Consider the following 21,064-nt stretch of genomic DNA (forward strand, 5'->3'; position numbering starts at 1 on the left):
GGAAGGGCCAATCTGATTTTGATGGAACTTTTCAGTTAGGCCCTTTTATGACCAGTTAGGCCCTCTTAGTTTTATCATTTTCAGATAGGCCCTTTTAAATTTGAATAAAATTACCATTAATAATGCATTTTGCATGCCCGTAATCATGTTGTTTACATTTTGCAGTTAGGCCCTTTTCAAATGTTACGCTAGTAATGACACATTGATTTAAAATTTAGGTTAACCAAATGCTGAGAAAATTAGCCATGTTTTTTCAGTGTTTTTTGAAAAATGTTACGACTTTAAGTAAAAATTAGAATACAAAATTCGAAAAATAGTTTTTGAAACACATACGAACTAGGAATAACTCTTAGCCTTTCGAATGCGCCATAGAGAGTTTCAATTAGACGTGTAATCACAGAGATATGGACAAAACACTTTTGTATGTTTTCTAGGGGATGAACCAAAACTTTTGCACGGGAGTGTAGATGCTAGACATACGCTAAAAATTTGAATCTCGAATTGCAGTCAGTAGAGATAAGCACCTGGAAATTCAAAACCCAACGACTTTGAAGAAAGAAATTATGGCAAAATGCTTTGTGGTAGTGAATTTAATTGCCAAAATTCATTAAATATTTTTTATATAAGGTAGTTTCAAAGCTTTATCTATTTTAGACAGGCATTGCAGAATTCGCTCTCATTTGAGAATGAAGCACGATCAAAGCAAGCAAAGAAAAACATCCCATCTGTTGCGGTCCACGATCGTCATTGTATCGCAAGGTGTAACAAGTCTGATAAATGGAAGCAGTGAGCGAGAGCCCCAAAGAGAGAGCGATGATAAAATCCATTTTTCTCGCTTGTTTACCGTTGGGGATAGGTGTTTTTCTTTACTGGAACGATAATCAATCCACGAACTTCCAATGGCAATAGTGTCCCCCAGATTTGGAGCATGTTTAGAGGAGTTTTAGCATGCACTACTATCCCCCCAATCTGATCAAAGTTGTAGCAGGATACGATAAACAGTCTCTCATAATGTGCAGCATGTTATGATAGTTACAGAGAGCGATACGTGAAAGAATCTCTCAATTTTCTCAGGATTCAATCCCTGATTTTAGATGAACTTAGATGAATTTTCGATAAAAATGACATGCGCTATTTTTGGTGGATAGATCGCCTCTAGTTTAGTTGGTTTGCCAAAGTTCAGCTTTTTAGTTTATCAAAAAGTCATATAAATAATAAATTTTACGCAAAAAAAATGCTCCCTTGCATCAACAGTTGCCGTCGTGTTCCAGTAGTAGATTAACTGACGGAAGCAGTTTTTAAATAGATATATAAAAATTAGGAAATGTCCCAGAGATGATCTTTATGCTTCATTCGAAAAATTTTAGTTGCTGCTCCGGGGGAAAAATATTAAACATATGTCAAATTCAACAATTTTGTTTAAAATTGTTTGTATCACTCCCGAACGTTTACTACTGGAACACGTGTACTAATAGTGACTCATGTGATTTTATGCTCAAAGAATAATTTTATCACTATTTTCATTATTTTCCCATACAGTAGAGGTTGAAATATTTCTGTTGACACCAAAAGATCTCTGTGAAGGCTTTTCGTTTTTATGTTATGATTTTTTTATAGCTGAACTACATATAACTAATAGCACCGGCACCCTAGGCTACTTCTGCTACACGTGTTGTGCTATATGCACTGGTCCCTCCCCGAAGAAACACCCTAAGGTGGTTCCGGGGAGATAAGGGCCTGAATCCAAGGGTCATGTCAATGCACTGCTCTAAAAGAATTGCTCAAGTACAGTGCATAGGCTGGTTTTAGCAGGTCGTCGTTGGTGCGTCATCCACACATTCCCTGAGTTACCTTCTCAGGGGATCTGTTTGCAGATTTCCCCCTTGTAAAAAAAAACCGGCCCCCTAATTAGAAAATTATTTTATACGTATTACAATAATCTAGATATTACTCAGGACCCGGAGTATCCAAAACAATCGTATCACTGAAAAATAACAATTAACACTTAAGATGAAAAGGTATAATACGAACACCCACCCCCTTGAAGAAAAACTTTTCTATAGTAATAGCAAATGCATTGGTGTTATTTATTTAGTTGGTCATGCTACTTTTTCATGATAGGTAGCTTCTAAAAAGGGTACAAAATGTTTTTTTGTAAACGGACCAAATCTTGACGATTCAATACAACCCGGAAAATATGCCCCTCTCGTAAGAACAAGTTCCACAGTGTTGTAGACCACTAGCCCGCTAATTCGCCTTTTTGGCTTTATAGGGCTATTATAGGCTAAAATAGAGCATGTCAGCTGTATAATAGTATAATAGCTGTATAATATAGTGATTGGTACACAAGGCGAATTAGCGTGGCTATTGGGAAAATGTTTCCAAAGAGAATTCAACCACTTGCTAAGCTTAAAAAAGTTCATTAGCAGTTGTCTTCCGGTTTTCCTTGTTTATAAAACGCAAAATCTTACGCCAAAAATCTGATTTTTGATATTTTTGGAATTTCTTTTCGTATATTTCCCAAAGAACTTATATGCGCAGCATGATTTTTTCGCGGATATTTAACGTGCTTAATCATATGTACGTGTAAAAGAAGCCACAATTCCTTAAAAATGAAGTAGGCGTATTGTCCATTAGGGCGCATAATCCCAATTTACCCTAACATAAACTGATTTCGAAACAATTAGCCCATTTACACATGTGTGTTCGAGAAATCTTTATAGAAACGCCTATTTGGAATAGAAATAGTCGATCGAAATCTAAATAAACTCAGCAAGTCTGTCAGGAATTATGCCGACATTTAAATTTCAAAACTATGCCAGAACGTTTATCATAAATTACAATAAATGCGCAATATTCACCTGAATTCTTCCAGAAGAGTAATAAAAAATACCTTTCTTTCTTTGACATATATAAAATGTTGCTTTGGAATAATAAAAACCAGTAAAACAATATTTTCCTGCTATTTAAGTTTAAGAAGGTTATCCAAGTCATCGTTGATTTATCACAAAAAAGTGACTTTACGTACGATGTAAATTTAAGATATTTTTTTTTGTTATTTTTTGTAATTTTATTGTTTTATTGATAACGTTAGCCTGTTAGTCATACTGTATATTAGGTCAAGGAAACGGGTATGAGAAAAATACAGTAGTGGTTCTAATAAAACTTGACAAATTCGTGGAACAGTTAGGGGCTTAAAATACATTTTTACAGTTGTTGTGTATGATGAACAAGAATCTCTAAAATAACTCCTGAACTCTTGAGAAAGTTTAAAAAGACTTCCTAGATAAATTCCTAAGATAATTAAAAAAAAAAACATCGAATCTCTGGATAATATTCCGCAGGATTTTCTAATGGAAATCCTCGAAGAACATTGGACAGAATTCTTGAAGTTTTTTTTCAGAAGTAATCGGAGGAATCATTGGAAAAAATTGCTACAGTATTAACTGGTATGAAACCTTAAATAAACTTTTGAATATTTCATTTTTTGAGAAACTCCTTGAGAAATGTTTGGAATAACTACAGGGGATAGGCAAAATGATTGAGATAGGCAAAATTTTGCCTAAATTCAAATGCTCATAACTTTATGATAAATTGATGAAATTGGATGCATCTAGAAGCAGTCGACGGCAAATTTGGTCTACTTTCAGGAACTTGCTTGGCCATTCATATTGGCCACTGGACACCGGAGATGTTCCGGATTTTCCGAGGTCATGTCTAAATGTCATTTTTTCTGTCACTTGTATTTTTGTGCGGTGTAAAGTTGGATAGATGTTTACTATTTTCCTAGAAACTAGAACTAATAGGAAGTTGAATGCCGCCGGACGCATCAAGATTGGTTGGAAATCTTCAGAAATATTACCATTTCCGTAAAATGGTTCCGGAAAACATGGTCAGTCATGTTTTTATTCCCAATTATGTAAATACTATCCGGAACTATATCCAAGTGGGCATCAACCTTTAAAATGATGTTTCCAGCAGCATATTCAGAACCATTGGATGTATAGACCACTTTATTGAAGGTTCCAGGTGCCCTGGGGGAAGTGGTCAATTAGGAACATATCTGGAACCATATCAATATGGGCAATAAACTTCATGATGTTCAAAGGTTATGCTTTCCGAAGCATTTCCAGCACCACCGGCTGCCATGACGACTCTATAGTAGGTTCCAGGTGCCCCCGGGCATGTGGCCAATTCAAAACATGCCCGAAAACACATCAGTATGGGTATAAACATCAAGTTTTTTGAAGGCTATGCTACTAGAAGCATTTACAGTGCAACATATTTATATAACCACTGCACTGTGTAATAGTTTCCATGGGCCCTGGGGATGTGGTTATGTTCCGAATTGGCCACATCTCTAGGAGCCCATGGAATCTACTACAGAGTGGTTATTTAATCTTGTGATTCTGAAAATGCTCCACATCCTTCAAGTCACATGGATCCTACTGTTCATGGTAGAAGGTGATTCTTAACAGGTGAACGGCCAAATTGGCCAAATCCCCTGGGGCACCTGGAACCTACAATTAAGTAGTCATGGCAGCCGGTGGTGCTGGAAATGCTTCGGATAGCATAAGCTTTGAAAACCATGAAGTTTAATGCCCATATTGATATGGTTCCAGATATGTTCCTAATTGACCACTTTCCCCAGGGCACCTGGAACCTTCTGTCGAGTGGTCTACGTATCTAATGGTTTTGAATATGCTGCTGGAAACATTATTTTTAAGGTTGATGCCCACTTGGATATAGTTCTGGTTAATATTTACATAATTGGAAATACACACATGACTGACCATGTTTTCCGGAACCATTTTACGGAAATGGTCATATTTCTGAAGATTTCCAACCAATCTTGATGCGTCTGACGGCATTCGACTTCCTATTAGTTCTAGTTTCTAGGAAAATAGTAAACATCTATCCAACTTTACACCGCACAAAAATACAAGTGACAGAAAAAATGACATTTAGACATGACCTCGGAAAATCCGGAACATCTCCGGTGTCCAGTGGCCAATATGCATGGCCAAGCATGTTCCTGAAAGTAGACCTAATTTGCCGTCGACTGCTTCCAGATGCATCCAATTTTATCAATTTTTCATAAAGTTATGAGCATTTGAATTTAGGCAAAATTTTGCCTATCTCAATCATTTTGCCTATCCCCTGTACAGGCGTAATAATTGAGCATAACCAACCCCTTAAGAAATTACTGGGAGTATACGTGGATCAACTCTTGAAAGAATGCACATTCTTGCATAAACTGGAATAAACATCTGTGGATTTTTCCGGATGTCCTAGAGTAACAATTGGACAATTCAGCTGCAGGAATAAAGAAAAAATATCTAGAGGAAATTTTAATCAAAAGCAGAATTCATCAGGATTCATTGCAAGCAAAATAAGTAAAATAGAGACTTTAGAAACCATACATACAAAATAGACTGTTTGAAGACGTCTCTAAAAAGATACCTGCTACCAGCCCTACTATCGACAAACTGAAGAGTGAAAACTAACTTAAAATCACTATCTAAACGCCTCCTAAACAGTGCTATTCCAAATTATCTTCCATCGTCTACCACCTATAGCAAACGAGTTCATGGGAAGTTATCTGGTGGCTTTCTTAGACGGTCGCTCGACAACGGACCAGATATATCAGGCTTGTGGCGCAGGGAGTGAGGTGATTTGATCAGGTGCACCAGAACCTGGAGAGTGCGGATCGCAGCCGAGCCGAGGATAGAGAGGGATGGTCAAGAACCGAGTGATTTGTTTCGGTCCATGATCAGCAATGTTTCGCAAGTTGTATTTAACATGCTTGATAAATAACAGCAGCGAAAAGGAGCCCCAAATAGAAAGCGATGATAAAATTCTTTTCCCTCGCTTATTTACCATTGGGAGTAGGTGTTTTATTTTATAGGCGTGATAAACAATGCCAAAATTTCCTATAGCAATACTGTCTCCCAGGTTTGATGCTTGTTTAGATGGGATTTATCATGCACTGTTATCCCCCGACTTAATCAAAACTGTGGCAGAAGCTGATAAACAGACTTTCATGATGTGCTTTTGATCATGATTGTTATAGAGAGCGATAAGTGAGAAATACTCTTAATTCTCACAAAATTGAATTCCTGTGTAGTACAAAAAAAATAAATAGGAACGATTTAAAAACATTCTCTCTCTTGTTCTGTCATCATTTCAATAACTGGCGTTTGCCATGAATGAAGGATGCAAATTTTGATTAGTTTTCCAAACTATAAAACAACGTTTGAACCAAAATCACACTTGTGATACCAATTTTCATTAATACATAACATCAATTTGAATAAAAATGTTTAGAATGCTAAAAATATTTACATTTCCATTTAGTATTACATACCCTAATTTGATAAGATCGTTCAAAATATTTAGTGGATTCATTTACAAGAAATGTGCAATCAAAAAGTTATAATTAAACGACTTACATGCGAGTACACACTTCAACGTTGCAAGTGACACTGGACGTGTCTTGTTTTTTTCACTCGATTGATAAAAAAACAGTAGGTATTCGCCGCTCATACATCTGCAACAGCAGATGTTCCCCCTTTTGTCTGATACTTCTACCTTGCACCACAAGTAACATGAAATGGATTGTCCTGCACAAAACAGGCAAAGGGATAACGCAAAGAAGGACAGTTTCTGCACACCAAGACAGAACATCACTTACCTGAAACGCATACTGTAGCGATGTGATCCAGTCCGACTGTCTCGAGGCCATAATGTCGCGCTCCTCGCGAATCTGGGTAGAAGTGACCATCGCTTTGCGCATCTTCTTCATGGCATACACTTCGCCGGTGGCAGCTTCCGAAACGAGCTGAAATATGTAGAGGTACATTATAGCATTTTTAACTCGCAGGATTTCTTATGTAAATGGGCTTACATGAACTTCTCCAAAGTATCCTTTTCCGATTAGGTTTTTCACGTTGAAATCGTTCACGTTGACCCGTATGGTTCGAGTTTGGTTGATGATGGGCCGATCTGTAGGTGAAATGAAGACGAAATGTATTAGCATATACACATCTAAATTATAAATATTTAGGTCAGGACTGATAGCGATTAAGTGCCTTGAAAATATGAAGTTTGGAGACCTCTTGTCTAAAAAAGAGACCAAGAAAGGACCTCTAAGTTGTTACGATTTTTTTTTTGTGAATTCATAATGACATAACGGCAAGTAGGGTAACCAATATATTTTGGACCTCCTGAGCCATTTTCCTGCGAATTTCCCAGTTTAAATCGAAAAACCAACTTGATTCGCATGCCATTTGGAAAGATAGGACTATTTCGCACTTGCATCAACCGTTTGTACAAAGAACATGTGTTTATTTTTTCTGAAATTAATTTAATTTAATCGGTTCATCCATGCAACCGTTACAACACGTTACACACAGAAATTGAAGCCGTCAGATTTTTTCAAATGCAAAACACAAACTTTTTTCAAATTTCTGAACTAAAAGACGTTTTTGGGATCATACATGACCGTATAGGCATTTCTATCTCATAGAGGAAGTTTTTCTCTATATTTTGGCATGTTCTTTGACTTGGTTACGCTATGCAATTAATAAATTGGGACAAAAAACTAGAATCACATCCTTAGGGAGTCCAAAATACGACCGTTACCCTATTAGCCAGTATCGTATGTTGTATTTTATCATTTTCTTCAACCATTTAATTAGGTATTTGCCTAAAGTTTGCTACATATGATACTCCAAAATGTTCTTCTGGAGGTCATATAGTAATTTTTACGAACTTCCTAAGGAATCCCTCGTAAAGTTTCATTTTATAATCAAATAATTCAATCTAGACTTTTTTCCAAAGATAATAATTACCTCAGAGATTCCATCTAATTCCTCTAAAAATTCTTTCAGAATTTCTTGAAATTGCTACAACATTGAGAAATGTTTTACTAGGTAAGATTTCAAAATTTGCCATTCAAAATTAGTTACTTTGGAGGCGTGTTTTATAAGCGATTTCTACAAATATCCATTAAAATTTAAAATGCCCTACTAGCTTAGACGTCTCTTTAATGGCTGGGTGAGCCTTGTCAATGATTTGACTGTTTGACTTTTCTGATTGTGCTTTTCATGAGCTAGTTGGAATTCGAATAAAAAAATCCGGTATAAAAAAAAGAAAAAAAAAATACATAAAAAGGCCACACATTTTAAGATTTTTCAAATTGCGAAATCAAAATCTTTACCCACCCAAAAGTTTAGTGTAAGCTTAATAATTTTACAATAATTGTTTAAGCTGTTTAGAGGAAAACCAATAAAAAATAAAACCGAATTTTATACTTTACCATTTAATTCCACTAGAGTTTGTATCCTTCGAGAGATAGGGGGAGATCCCCCAGTACCGGACACTTAAGCCACTAAATTCATAATTCGAAAAATATTGGCTACATGTGCTCGTGTTACCCATTTATGATAAATATTATCATTTTTATAGTGTACAAAAATAAATTTGATAATATAAATATGAATTTTGACATTGCATTTTGATGATGTATTTTAGAACCAAATTGATCGATCTTGAAAGGTGGCACCCAATACCGGACACGAACCGGAAATGCCTCGAATTATGTGAATTTGAATATCATTGAATGTGTTTACTATAGGAATAGTACATAATTTCCAATTCAATGCATTTGCAACATTTACAAGAACAATTTGAGTTTTTCTTAGTTTGCAAGATGTCCATCAAAAACCTCTTTCATATATAATGAAAAATAGCACATTTTACGATGTTGTTCTGAATGTTCATACTTCTTAATTTTCTTGCATGTTCGATACCAGGATCGACGAAATCCATGAAAAATGAATATATTTTGAGACACTGGTGCAATAATTACAAAGATATCATATAACAAATCAAGCTGTCCGAAACTGGGGGACAGGAAGCGTTCAACCAAAATTGTAATTTGTCCATATTTAGTTCAATTTTGGTACAAAATACATTCATACTATCAAATAAGGATTAGGTTCGAACATGCTTGCGTGATTCAAATTATTTTTTCATATCTTGAATAATTACTAAATAGGCTCAAAATTAAGGCAAAACGTCATTTTTTTTCAAAATTTTCAAACTTTTTTACTTTTTTAAAAAGGCATTCAAATTTCAAGGATGTGTTATTCTACGAAAAACCCCGAAAATTGTCTTACGTAATTAATGGATCGTCCCAAAGAAGTCTTAGAAGATTTTTGTCAGCAATGTTCCAGGAAAATGTCAAGATTTTTATTCTTTTCAAAAGCTATTAGACAATTTACATAAAAATCGAGTTTTTTTTTTATTCGAGGAGATTGGACCATTTTTTTAAAGAATCGAGGCTAGTTTAGCCTCGACTGATCTCAAAGTCGTTCTCCCAAAAGTTTAGCACAAAATAGTTGAAAAAAAATGACTTTTTGACGAAAAAAGTTATTTTCGTTGAAATGGCTTAAAAAACAGACTTTAGAGTGACAAGTTTTAAAAAAGTGATTAATTCACTAAAAAGTGACACGCTATCAGCCCTGAATTTTTTAAAAGTACTACAAAGATTTAAGCCAGAAACAAAATTGCAAAGTGTACGGGGTTGGGTATTAGAGGATTAATCATAAAGCAAACATCATGCATGAATTCTTCAAAAATAATCGAACAAAACTTCAGAAGCAATTTGCGTAAGAATGATCGGAGGAATCATTAGAATAGCTACTTTAGTATAAGCTTGTGTGATACCTTAAATGAACTTATGAAGAAGCTATTGAAATTTTACTTGGGAAATATGTAATAAATAGTTTTGAACAACTGTATCATCCAATGTTCCTTGGAACCTGGGTGTAAATGTAGATAAATTCTTAAAAAAATCTATATGAAAATGCCTGTAGGCGAGTTCCGACGAACAATTTCATTGAAGAAAAGAAATTCTCTTCCATTACTTACAAGCAAAAAAATTTCCTTTCGTCGAAGAAAATACGCGCGAGAATTCTTACTGGAATGATAACTGGAGAAATTAAAGTAGGAATTCTTGTAGATCTTCCAGGAAATTTCTTGGACGAACTTCTATACAGTAACAAATAGAAAAATCAGTGAAAGAACTAGCAATAATTATATCTGGAGAAAACACTGAGGAAGTCTCTTGGAAGAATTTCCTTGTGGAAATTCCAGGAAGTAGAAGCGGTGAAGTGCTCAAGGATTTCCTGGACCATTCTTTAAAACGACGCTGGAAAAATTTCTTGGATACTCGGTGGTGGAATTACCTGAAGAATTTCTGCACGGATCTCTGGAGGAGTCCCTGAAAGTATTCCAGGAGATAAATCTGCAGAAATCACTGGATTAATTCAGGAAGTTTGCACTTTAAGAATCTGAGAAGAAAGTAGTAGTCGCAAAGTAGTCGCGTAATAATCTCTTAAGGATTCTCTGGTACAAATAGAAAGTGCAGCTGTATTAATTGCAAGCAGGAAAAAAAACTTCAGAAACCATTTTGGTTAAAATAGATACTTTAGAGAGCTTCCATTAAAAATAGACATTTCAGCGACTTTCAATGAAAAAGAGAACAAGTCTCTTAAAATAGACCTGCTAGCAGACCTGTCTACCCTCAAATATAATTACAGCGCATTTGGAATGCACTTTGTATAATCTAGGCCATCCAAACTACTCTAAAATTATAGATTTACGTTCTACCATAATTTATATCAGGTTGGCCAACAAATTTCCATTTTAAAATTCTCGTTTTTTTCGATTTTCCCGCACAGTCGCCAATTTTTTCCCGGTTTTCGATTTAGCTGATTGAAGATGTTTTAACTCAAATTCAACAAAATTTTGTAAAATTCTGTGAAAGTCTGTGAAAAATTAACATGAAGCTCGGTGAAAATCATTTTTTTACCCTACACCGAAAGTTACACTGACAATCTGTGAAATCATTAGACGTGTCGGGCGTTATTATAATTGCAAACTTCGCTAAAGTTTATATTAATGTATATTTATATAAATATACTGGACTTCAAAAACAAGATGAAACGCTAGGTATTTTTGTAATTATAAATGATTTATGGAATTTCATTCAATAGACGATTAGTGACAAAAAAAAAGTTAAAAATAGCTTCCGTTGTTGAGTGCTTTCATTTCAACATGTCTAATTTTGTTCTCGCTGTTCAGAAGTAGAAATCACCGGAAATTATTCGTAAAATATAACCGAACTATTCAGTACTTGAGACAGCTGAACTTGTCCTAGCTTCACGGATCGATCGGTGAAATAAACATCAAAAATCAATATTGAACCTTGATTCAAAACATCGAGTCAAAAAAGTTATAGAAAAGGTTAAAAAAAGGTTATTCTTGAGTTAGGGACCTCGACAGTATTGGAGAGATTTGAAAAAAAAAATCTAGACATGGTTAGCGATGTTGTGAGAAAAGTGGAACATTTTTAAGACGCATAGTGTAAAAAGAAGAAATTAAATCATTTAAAAATTTTAAGCGTTTCAATGTGTTATTCAAACATAATCCCGTCTTTTTCCCGGTGGAATTGAATTCTCGTTTTTCCCGGTTCGGTAGCCACCCTGTTATATCCAGCCTATGCATGCAGTATACATACACACGTTGATATCCACAGTACCAAAGATGTAATAAAGACCTCCATGTACCTTGCAGCTACCCAAATATTTTATGGCACATAAGGTAATAGAGCAAAAGCTAAAATGAGCCTCTGTACGCGCCATAAATTCTTTTGTTCTATTGATTTTTACTGTGCGCCGTGCGTTGGTGCTATCTCGCTCTCTCTCACGGGCAACTTGAAAACAGAGCGCACAGTAAAAGTCAAACGTTTTATAGCATGCATGGGCTCGACTCATGCCGTGAAAAGTGTAAATACTGCGATATGTCAAACTTGCAGTAGCAAAGGACCAAATAATGCAGTACTAGAAGTGGTACCCATTCTGGACTCGACTACTATGTCTCTATTCATCTCTGATAGTACCTTGAAACGTATCAAAATGGTGTTTGAATAGAAGTAGCTCGCAAAATTTTCAAGTTCTGGCTATGTTTAGAGGAAAATAGTAAGGACACAATAAAGAAAAGAAATCCTGGTACTTTCTCAAGAACAATAATAGGAATATCCTTAGATAGAAGAACCCTTTCAGAGATTTCTTGGCAAATACACATTCAACAGCAGTGCTGTTAAATGTCAAAATTTCCATGCAGAGTACATCATCGGCAAATGTTTACAACCAATAGTTATTCGGAAAAGGTCTCCCGGAAAAGCTTTTCCGATGACTTTTTCCACGGGGAAGGATGATAAGAAAAAAAATATTCAGTTGTCAAAGTCACGTGAAAATAACATTGCACAGCCCTGATAACTAGTAGTTCTGCTGACAAGATTTTGGTAGAATATTATTATAATTTCAACAGAATCTTGTAAGATTTGCATCGTTTTTTAGGAAATCTTTCGGGTTGTTTATCTTGGTTAGTCTCCAACAATTTTATCATAATGCAAAATCATTGAAAAAGTGCTATTTTTTACAAATTTATGAATGTTTTAATGTTTTGAAAATTGTCCAAAACATCTGAAGATATATATAAGATTTGAAGAATCCCAGTAAGCATTGAAATTTAATTTTAGGTTTTGTTTGTTCGAATTTTGTTGCATGAACGAATATCGAATTTAATCAATTTTAGACAAAAATGCAATATATTTTCATTATTCCAAAGATAAGGGTATATAGAAACAGTTGGATTGTTGAATAACAGAGGTTTGAAGTTTAGCTCCATAAACCATAGGGCGCCGTCCACAAATTACGTAACGCTCTAGGGGAAGGGATTGGCTCAAATGTCACGTTAGCGGAGGGAGGGAGAGGTGCTAAAATGTTTAATTTTAGCGTTACGTAATAAATTGATGCTGCCTAGTCATTAAAAACCTTCCTGACATTTTATGGTCTAGTCAATTAGCCTGAAAAATAGTCATTTTAATTTCAGAGCTAATTTACGTAATTTACGGCTTCGGCACCATTCAACTATTATCGGCAACCCAAATTATAACGCCAAATTCACAGTATTTTTGTATCAAACACATCAATGGAAATATTCAGATGATTCTTTGTTCTGTCAGCTTCCCCCTGACGAGATTTCGAGACTGAACAAACAAATTCACTAGAGCAGAAATTAATTGAACTAAATACGCTTCAAAATGCGGCTGATTTGGAATTGTCGAACAGATTTACCAACGGTTCTTATGGGAAAGTGTGTTGAATAGAACGAGGCTGCCGACAAAAGTCAAACTGACATGAGATGTTCGAAGCGTTGTGAAAACGTTTCCAATAAGTTTTTAACCAGTCTGTTGGTGTGAATTGATAAAGGATTAAGCAGCGCATAAATGTAAACAGACAAACACGTAATTTGTGTGCGTATTTCCGAGAAAATAACAAAAGAAGAGCAGCATCTGCTTAGACTGCCGAGAATACGTGAATTCCGATTATTGCTATACGAACGCTTGATGTATCGTTTTAGCACAGACAAACAGACGTAACAGCTAGACCAATTATCAATTTAAAACGCGAACATCTACGCCCACTACTAAAAACACTTCTTTTGGCCAACCGCGAACTAGGTGGCGGTAGTGAGCAAACGACAAAATCGAACAAAAGCGATGCGAGCGCCACGAGTGGTCCGTCGGCCAACTATCAAATATTAGAATTGGGCGCTATTCTGCTGTGCGATAAAAATAATTAGAGTGTTACGTCTGCTTGTCTGTGGTTTTAGCATCACCTCACATCAAGGCGTCGATAGGCGTGTGGTGTACGCACTAGCCTATCGATCGCAAGGTCCTTGGTTCGATTCCAGGTTGCCGCAAAAACATGTTTAGTTTTATAAGGCAAAGCTTTGAATTTCAACCCGATTTATTGTGGCAAATTTTCATAAGTGGGTCCTACGTATTTCGATAGTCCATTTGCCTGAGTGTATGTAAAATAAAAAATATTCCCCGTCTGAAGGCGAGAGTAGGAGAGCAAAGATGTTCATCCTGCGGCCCTTAAACTCCAATGATGGGGCCCGTGGAATACTTTTGAGGAAGGTGAAATTGCTAAACCAAAGTTTATCATGCATTAAATATTTCATTTTCAGATGATAAAATCGAAAATGGCATAAAAGTCAATTATTTATCAATAAACAATGATGTTTCCTATAAATTCAACATTATTTAATGCATTTGTAGTTTTTAATTTAATTATTTTTTCTGTGGTTCCTTATTCAAATATAACGAAATAGGGTTTCTACAAATAGAAAGATATACACTTAATTTGAAATGCCGAATCTCAGCTGTAATTTTAATCGAGATCCGCACAGCCGAGTCGTCGGCAAACAAATTTCCTAGGATCTCAGGTAAAATAAAAGCCAGTAAGTCGTGTTTCGTTGCTGAGCAAACGGACAATTTGTTAGATGCGTCTCGGTTAAAATAGTAGAAGCATTAGCCTTAGAATGCTAATGTCGCGACTGTTCGTGTGACCAACATCTAATTTGCCACGCTCTGACAGTTTGAGTACCGGGTCTATAAGTGTCAAATCATTTTTTTTTAACCAACAAAATAAAACATTCTCTACAACATGACACTAAACAAACAATCAAAAACATTAATAGTAAGTATTAATAAAATAATTCTATTTCATGATAACAGCGCCACTAGCGTTCTACTTCTTATATTTCTATTGTGAAAATTGGAAAAGCGCGATTCGCACAGCCGAGCTCGTGAAAAAAATCTAAGTGTGTACATGAAATGTGAAAAAACACTCACAATATTTGTAGCGTAGCACAGACTGACTGTACATGAATGAGGGAGTAGACTTCCCGCATATTCTCAAAGTGCACATTTCATCAGCTCTCATATTATTACTCAGTAAAGGCGCCGACAAAATTCTTACAGTCTGTTGGGATGGAGGAGGAATTCTAGTGTGTAGTGAGTGTTTCTTGTAGATCGAGCAGTGGCGTCTCGTCCTAAGGTGCACTCGGTGCACTGCACAGTCAAAGATTTCAAACTAACAAATTAAATATATATATTATAATTCTCAATACTTCCAACATTCATAATGTGTAGTTGCTTGAAAATGTTGCTTGATTTCTTCACCTTCAACTGGTCCATCGCCCTCAGTGAACAAACCGTTTGATTCTCCCCCCCCATGGTCTTGCTCAACCAGCAAGCGAAAACAGCGAAGCAAACAAGGCAAACTGCCATGCGTCTCCATCGTATTGCAGAGAATGTTCATTTCAGCCGTGCACTCTTTCTTGTGCACGAAAATAGCGTGTATGGACACAGCAGGAATGTGCATTTGTATTGACATTTCTAGAGCAACAGTGGCGTTGTATAGGTAAAATCTGGTTCACTCCAATTTGTGCACCCGAGAGAGAAATTGCCCATGACGCTCGCATTGGTTTGCAAGAATTGAGAAAGCGCGCGCAACTGGCGTCACGACGTCTGCTCTTGTAAGAGAAAGCGTCAACGCCATACATGCTTTGTGTGTATGTATGTTGCATGGAGCTTCCAGGTGTCGCGCGATAGTAGGCGCAATATTGATTTGGACCAATACTAGATATTATAAACATATAAGCCAAATTGATTATGTTTTATCTTATTAAATACACAAAATTCATGTGGCTTTCAATTGATATATAAACTATGTGTGAATATAGTTTTTCTTGCTCAACAGACCGACAACTGATAAATTGCGGTGGGCGTAAAGTGGGTTTTAGCGTTCAACAGTCAGTCATCATTTCACTTGAAAGCTTTGATGTATCCACAAAAGTATACAAAGAGATGTACCAGCGCTGGACATCGTCAAAAAGCTAAGATATCGTGATACAATTGACAAGCTGTAAATAATAAGAATTATTATATAGAATAACAACGTTAGGAATATTGTAGATTCGGAATTTCGCGAAAGCCACGAAATCCACGGAATTTATCCGTTAATATTTTTGCTCATAATAATGGTTCATTTATTTGTAAGCCGAGTTTCGTATAAAAAAAATGTGCTAATCGTTTAGTTTCAAGTTAAACGTCTTTCTTCTTTTTTTTTTTTTTTTTTTTTTTTTTTTTCGGTAGCGATAGGGGTAGTACTGGCACTCTTAATCTGCCCTAAGCTCCTTCCCAGCATTTGCTTTTATAAGCCTCTATTGCGTTCATCACACAGACGTTCCTAAGCAATGTTGCTCAAATGGTCACTGTGTACCCTAGCAGCAATCAGCCCTAACCGTAGTTTTGCAGTCTAGTAGTTCAGACTACTATCAAACTATGATAAGGCCCGAAATGCTACCAGAGTGTTTAAAGTGAAGAACGAAATAGTTTTATTAAAAAATCCTCATTCCCCATTTCATTTCGTCATTCACTATCGTCACTTTTATTTTCGACACTATCACGTATATCACCGATTATCACTCATCAACTTTCGTAATACACTTCAGATATACATTTCATTATATCACTTTTCACATCACACCATTTTCATATAAATTCATTGTTATTACCATTTACCATCTGTTAACAATACTAAGTAATTAAAAGATATTCAATTTAAATGTTTCATTATTTTTGTTGCTGTAGAGTCATTACTGTTCAAACTACAATTTAGAACTATCACGAAAGTTACAGTAAAACAAAATCACTTCGATCCATTCTTCTGCACTCGCTGTCATTATTAACACTTTTATCATGCATGTTTGAAGAACTAGGCAATAATGTTTATGTTCAGAGAAATGATTGCAAAATGTATTATGGTCATTATTAAATTAGTAGAGTTCACATCATCATTATTATATTTTTAACAAAACTATCAGAATCACTTCCAATTTCATTTTCAAATTTTCTTCACCATAGATATTAGTATAAAATCACTATTAGCACCCTCACAATCACTAAATTTAATAACAACGCGCAGTTCCACCAAACACCCATTCTTTTGTTGGATTATAAAACGATTGATCACACGTTAGCTTCGAAACTTAACAACCATTACTGATTAGTACAAAGGATGCTACAGCTCATGGTAAACGAACTGAACCATCAACAACCAGCACTGGTTTATAAGTAACTAATGAGCCCTGGTGGTCCCTCCGTTCGAAGAGGACCTGATAATATGCCGAAACATATTAACAGATCCTCCGCCTGAATGCAGCCGTTTCATGATAAATCATGAACCGTTAGAGGTGTGCCAAAGTATTGGGAAGGTGATATGTTTCACAGACGGGTATTATTATGGTGCACCTTCTACTTTGGCACCGTCAAACCCTGTGATCGTGGCCAGGGAAGTTAAACGTCTTTCTTCTTGCTTTAAATTTGATAATATGATATTAAAATTATTCGCAAAATACGAAAAATGATTGAAATTTATGCATATAAAGGTCATTTTTACTGTAAATATACATTTTTATGTCAAATATTATCGAACTATGGGACCGCGATTAATACGCAAAATTTGTCTTTCATCGCCTTGGTATCAGCGAAATTTTGAGAATTTTCCTTTTCCCTAAACATTGTATATTGGAATAATCCAAAATTCTTAAAACTTACAACTAGCGATTGAAACGAAGAAAACAAACAAAAAATACGTCCAATAAGCAACAACAGAAATTACCCTTTAAGCTGAAATACTTTTAAAATGTATCAATTGAAAAATTCGTATTCATAATTCAAAATAAACGGTTTGTGCGAGTCAGTGCACAGGTAATCAAATTCCTCACGGGACGCCTCTGAGATCGAGAATACCTCTGCAACTCCACAGCACGGGATCCATCACATTAGTGAAGGAGGAAAAGAGATCTGGGGGTCACCTTTGGTCGGTGATGCGATCCATGGATTATTAAGAAAAAATACGACTCTTACTTAATAATTGTTTTGCATTTTTTTTTCTTGTCCTAAAAGATATTGGTACAATATTTAAAATGCACGTCGAATTATTCAAAGCTTTTTTAAGTAATGACGAAAATAGGTATGTGTACAATAAAATTATATGAAATAAGAATAAAAGTTTATGTCGACACTTGTAGTTTGTTTAATGTAAACGTAACGTTGCATTGATAAAAATGTGTTATTATAAGCATGAAACAAGCTCACCAGTCGAGCAGCCATCCTTGACTGGACACGAATATCTTTTCGCATTCGCACAACGCGAACCGAACACGGTTGGTCTTGATTCCGTCACTCACACCACAGGAACACGGAACGGAATCAGAAGCCCACACATTACTGACTCTCTTAAATAACCGTTATGGCGTATATACACAAAAACCAAAAAAACTGTATACTTACTATTTCTCCGATCCTTCAACGCTACAGTTCGGAAAAACTTTGAGGCTTAACAATTAAGCATAATAAATTATTATGTTCTTATTTGTAAAACAAACATGTTGAAACATGTTGGATTTTTTTTTAAATTCCTAACAACGGGAAAATAGTGTGCAATACAAATTACTTGAATTTGATCTACTACATAGGAGTGATCCTATTTTTCGAAAAACAAAATATGATTCGTATTTCTTCCGAAATAGGATCATTTTGCATAAATTGTTTCAAAGTAAAGCCTGATTCGCTGCTGACAAGTAATTTCTCGGCCTATCTTGATGCATGGAAAATTTCTGCAAGGAATCGCTCAAGAATGCGCTTTTTTCTGATCGCAGTACGCAGTTGAAAAGAAATGTCAGTTCAAACGGGAGTCGCTGTAGAAAATTTCTGCAAGGAATCGGCGAGAAATTTCTTTAGCGATTCCTGTTCAGTAGCAAATCAGGCTTAAGTAAAAATAAATTTTATGTTACACCCTAAAGCGAAGTATGCACATCGACAGAAAAGTAATCGCCTATCTCGGTGCGTGGGAAATTTCTTGCAAGAAATGGTCAAGAAAAGCATTTTTCTTTGATCGCAGTACGCAGTTGAAAAGAAAATGTCAATTCAAATGGAGCTCACTGTAGAAAATTTCTTGACCATTTCTTGAGAAGAAATTTTTACTTTTCTTGAGCGGAACAGCATACTTAGCTTAAGGCTAAGTAGCCCGTCATTCGTTTTGGCAACAATGATGCCTTTCAGCTTGCCTTTCAAAGTGATATAACTAAGTCTTGATAGTTTATATCGACTTGAAAAAGTATCACTGTATGCACTAACATGTATAAAGTATTCTGATACTTTTTCAGCTGTGTCAGTTCAAAACCAACTGGTTTTCTTTGATTCGAAATCGTGAGATGAATCAGCAACAATCATCAACGACGCGTACAAATTTCAATGACGGCCTACTTCGCCTTAAAGAAAGTGCTGCTCATCCAAGCCCCATCCCGATCCCAGTAGCCATTGCATCAACGACTCACTGAAAAACCTGAGCACCCCTACTTACATTTGTTGACAAAGTCGGCAACATTTTTGTCCTTCTTCTTGATGACATCTTTGCTGCACTCTTCGTACAGCACAAACAGCGAATCCAGCAAGCCCTCGCGGGAAAGGGCCGTTTCCAGTGGCACCGAGCCATCTTCGGTGTGCTGCACATCCGTAATACCACCGGACGATGTAGCGGAATTTGGCAGCGGACCAACCGAATGACCAAGAATGAAACCATTCAGACGCGCAGTACGCGCGCTTATCTGCTTGCCTTCCATCGTTTATCCACTCGCGTTACGCATTTATTTACTAAATCCACTTAAAGAAAACACTTCACACTGATTGTCACCGACTTAAACGAACATTTTAACCGAAAATTTCATGATTTCGCGACATTTCGACCGATTTTTTCGTTTGTTTATTCCGGTTACCGTTTGGAGTGAGGTTAGCGCGAGACGAAAACCGTTGCAGAAAACATCGGCGAAGCCAGTGCTGCCATCTCCAATAAAGACACGTTCACAAAGTAGACTGGTGGACGCGACATTGAAAGGCAAAATCGATTAACAAGGGGTCCATCAACAGGCATACGGCCATCTCGATACAAGGTGAAATCAGAATACCAAAAATAGTCCATTTTACGAAACGACAACATTGATGCTATTGCTGTTACTTTCACACGATACGCAATCGCCTCCTGTCAAATTTTCATTCAAAAAATCTCGATAACTTTTTTCAAATCGACGTAAGTAACTCTCACACGGTTTTGAAAAAAAATAAGAAGAATCACAACCTGTCTTCTAAAACTGTTTTTAAAATGGATCACTTTTTAACATTTTTTCGACGTGTACATTGCTTAAATTTTGCATACAATGAGCTCGCATTCAAAAACTATGGAGTTCCTATTATTTCACACAAGAATATTATGACAAGCCGTTTTATTCAGTTACTTGCGACGTTTTTCTACCAGTGTAAAATCGACTCAAGTAGTGTTTTGTTTTGATTCGTGGTTAAGTCACTTTGTCTCTCCATACAGTGGGGCGGCGAAAGTAGTGGTTAGGTCGCGATAGTTGAAAAAAAAACTTTTGTAAATCCGAAAAATTCAAGCGTGTGCACAAAACATGAACGGTAGGCGCTCCTCGTTGTGTATACCCCCTCTGGAGCCAATGCGATTCTTCATTCTTTTGAAAAACAAGCGTGTGCTAGAATAAGGGCGTAAGTCGCATGATCGATTTCCCTTCATCGATCCTCTCTTCTGTTAATCCAGCTTTTTAAAATCGCTAAAAGCTGCCGCAAGCAGGCTCGCTTTCTGGAAGGAATCGGGCGATTTGACGTTTGGCTTGGGTCATTTCTATTGTCGGACCCAAGCCAAATGTCATATCGTTTAGATGGTTTCCTTCGTTACGATGATTTTCAAGCCTGCGGTAGGCGGCTATAGTGGTTTCTGCGTTCGTGTACATACACGTTACATGTCACCAACACTACTTAAAGATTGCTGGTTGAAAATATAAACAAAGAACAGCTGTACCCAGCAAAATCAAACGGCAGTATTTTCAACCAGCAAATTTGCGCACGTGTTCGTGACACCGCTCGGCGAGAGCTCAATACCGCAGAACGGAACATTTCAAGCGTGTGCTAGAATAAGGGCGTAAGTCGCATGATTGATTTCTCTTCATCGATACTCTCTTTTGTGAATGAAGGTGACAAAATGCGGATTTGTTAGCATTTTTTTCA

At 36.3% G+C, this 21,064-nt stretch overlaps 1 protein-coding gene across 1 annotated transcript in view; it reads right to left on the reverse strand.

Annotated features, from left to right (window-relative positions):
• The window catches only part of LOC5566455 (citron Rho-interacting kinase), a 67,914-nt gene extending 48,097 nt beyond the window's left edge, over positions 1-19,817 (reverse strand). The window contains exons 1-3 of the mRNA XM_021843435.1: positions 19,353-19,817; positions 6,908-7,005; positions 6,695-6,841 (exon numbers count right to left, since the gene is read on the reverse strand). Coding sequence (XP_021699127.1) covers positions 6,695-6,841; positions 6,908-7,005; positions 19,353-19,611 — 504 coding nt within the window. The 5' untranslated portion in view covers positions 19,612-19,817. The remainder of the gene's footprint in view (positions 1-6,694; positions 6,842-6,907; positions 7,006-19,352) is intronic.
• Positions 19,818-21,064: the final 1,247 nt, after the last annotated feature.

This window comes from Aedes aegypti, chromosome 2, assembly GCF_002204515.2.
Source record: "Aedes aegypti strain LVP_AGWG chromosome 2, AaegL5.0 Primary Assembly, whole genome shotgun sequence".
Classification (NCBI taxonomy): Eukaryota; Metazoa; Arthropoda; class Insecta; order Diptera; family Culicidae; genus Aedes; species Aedes aegypti.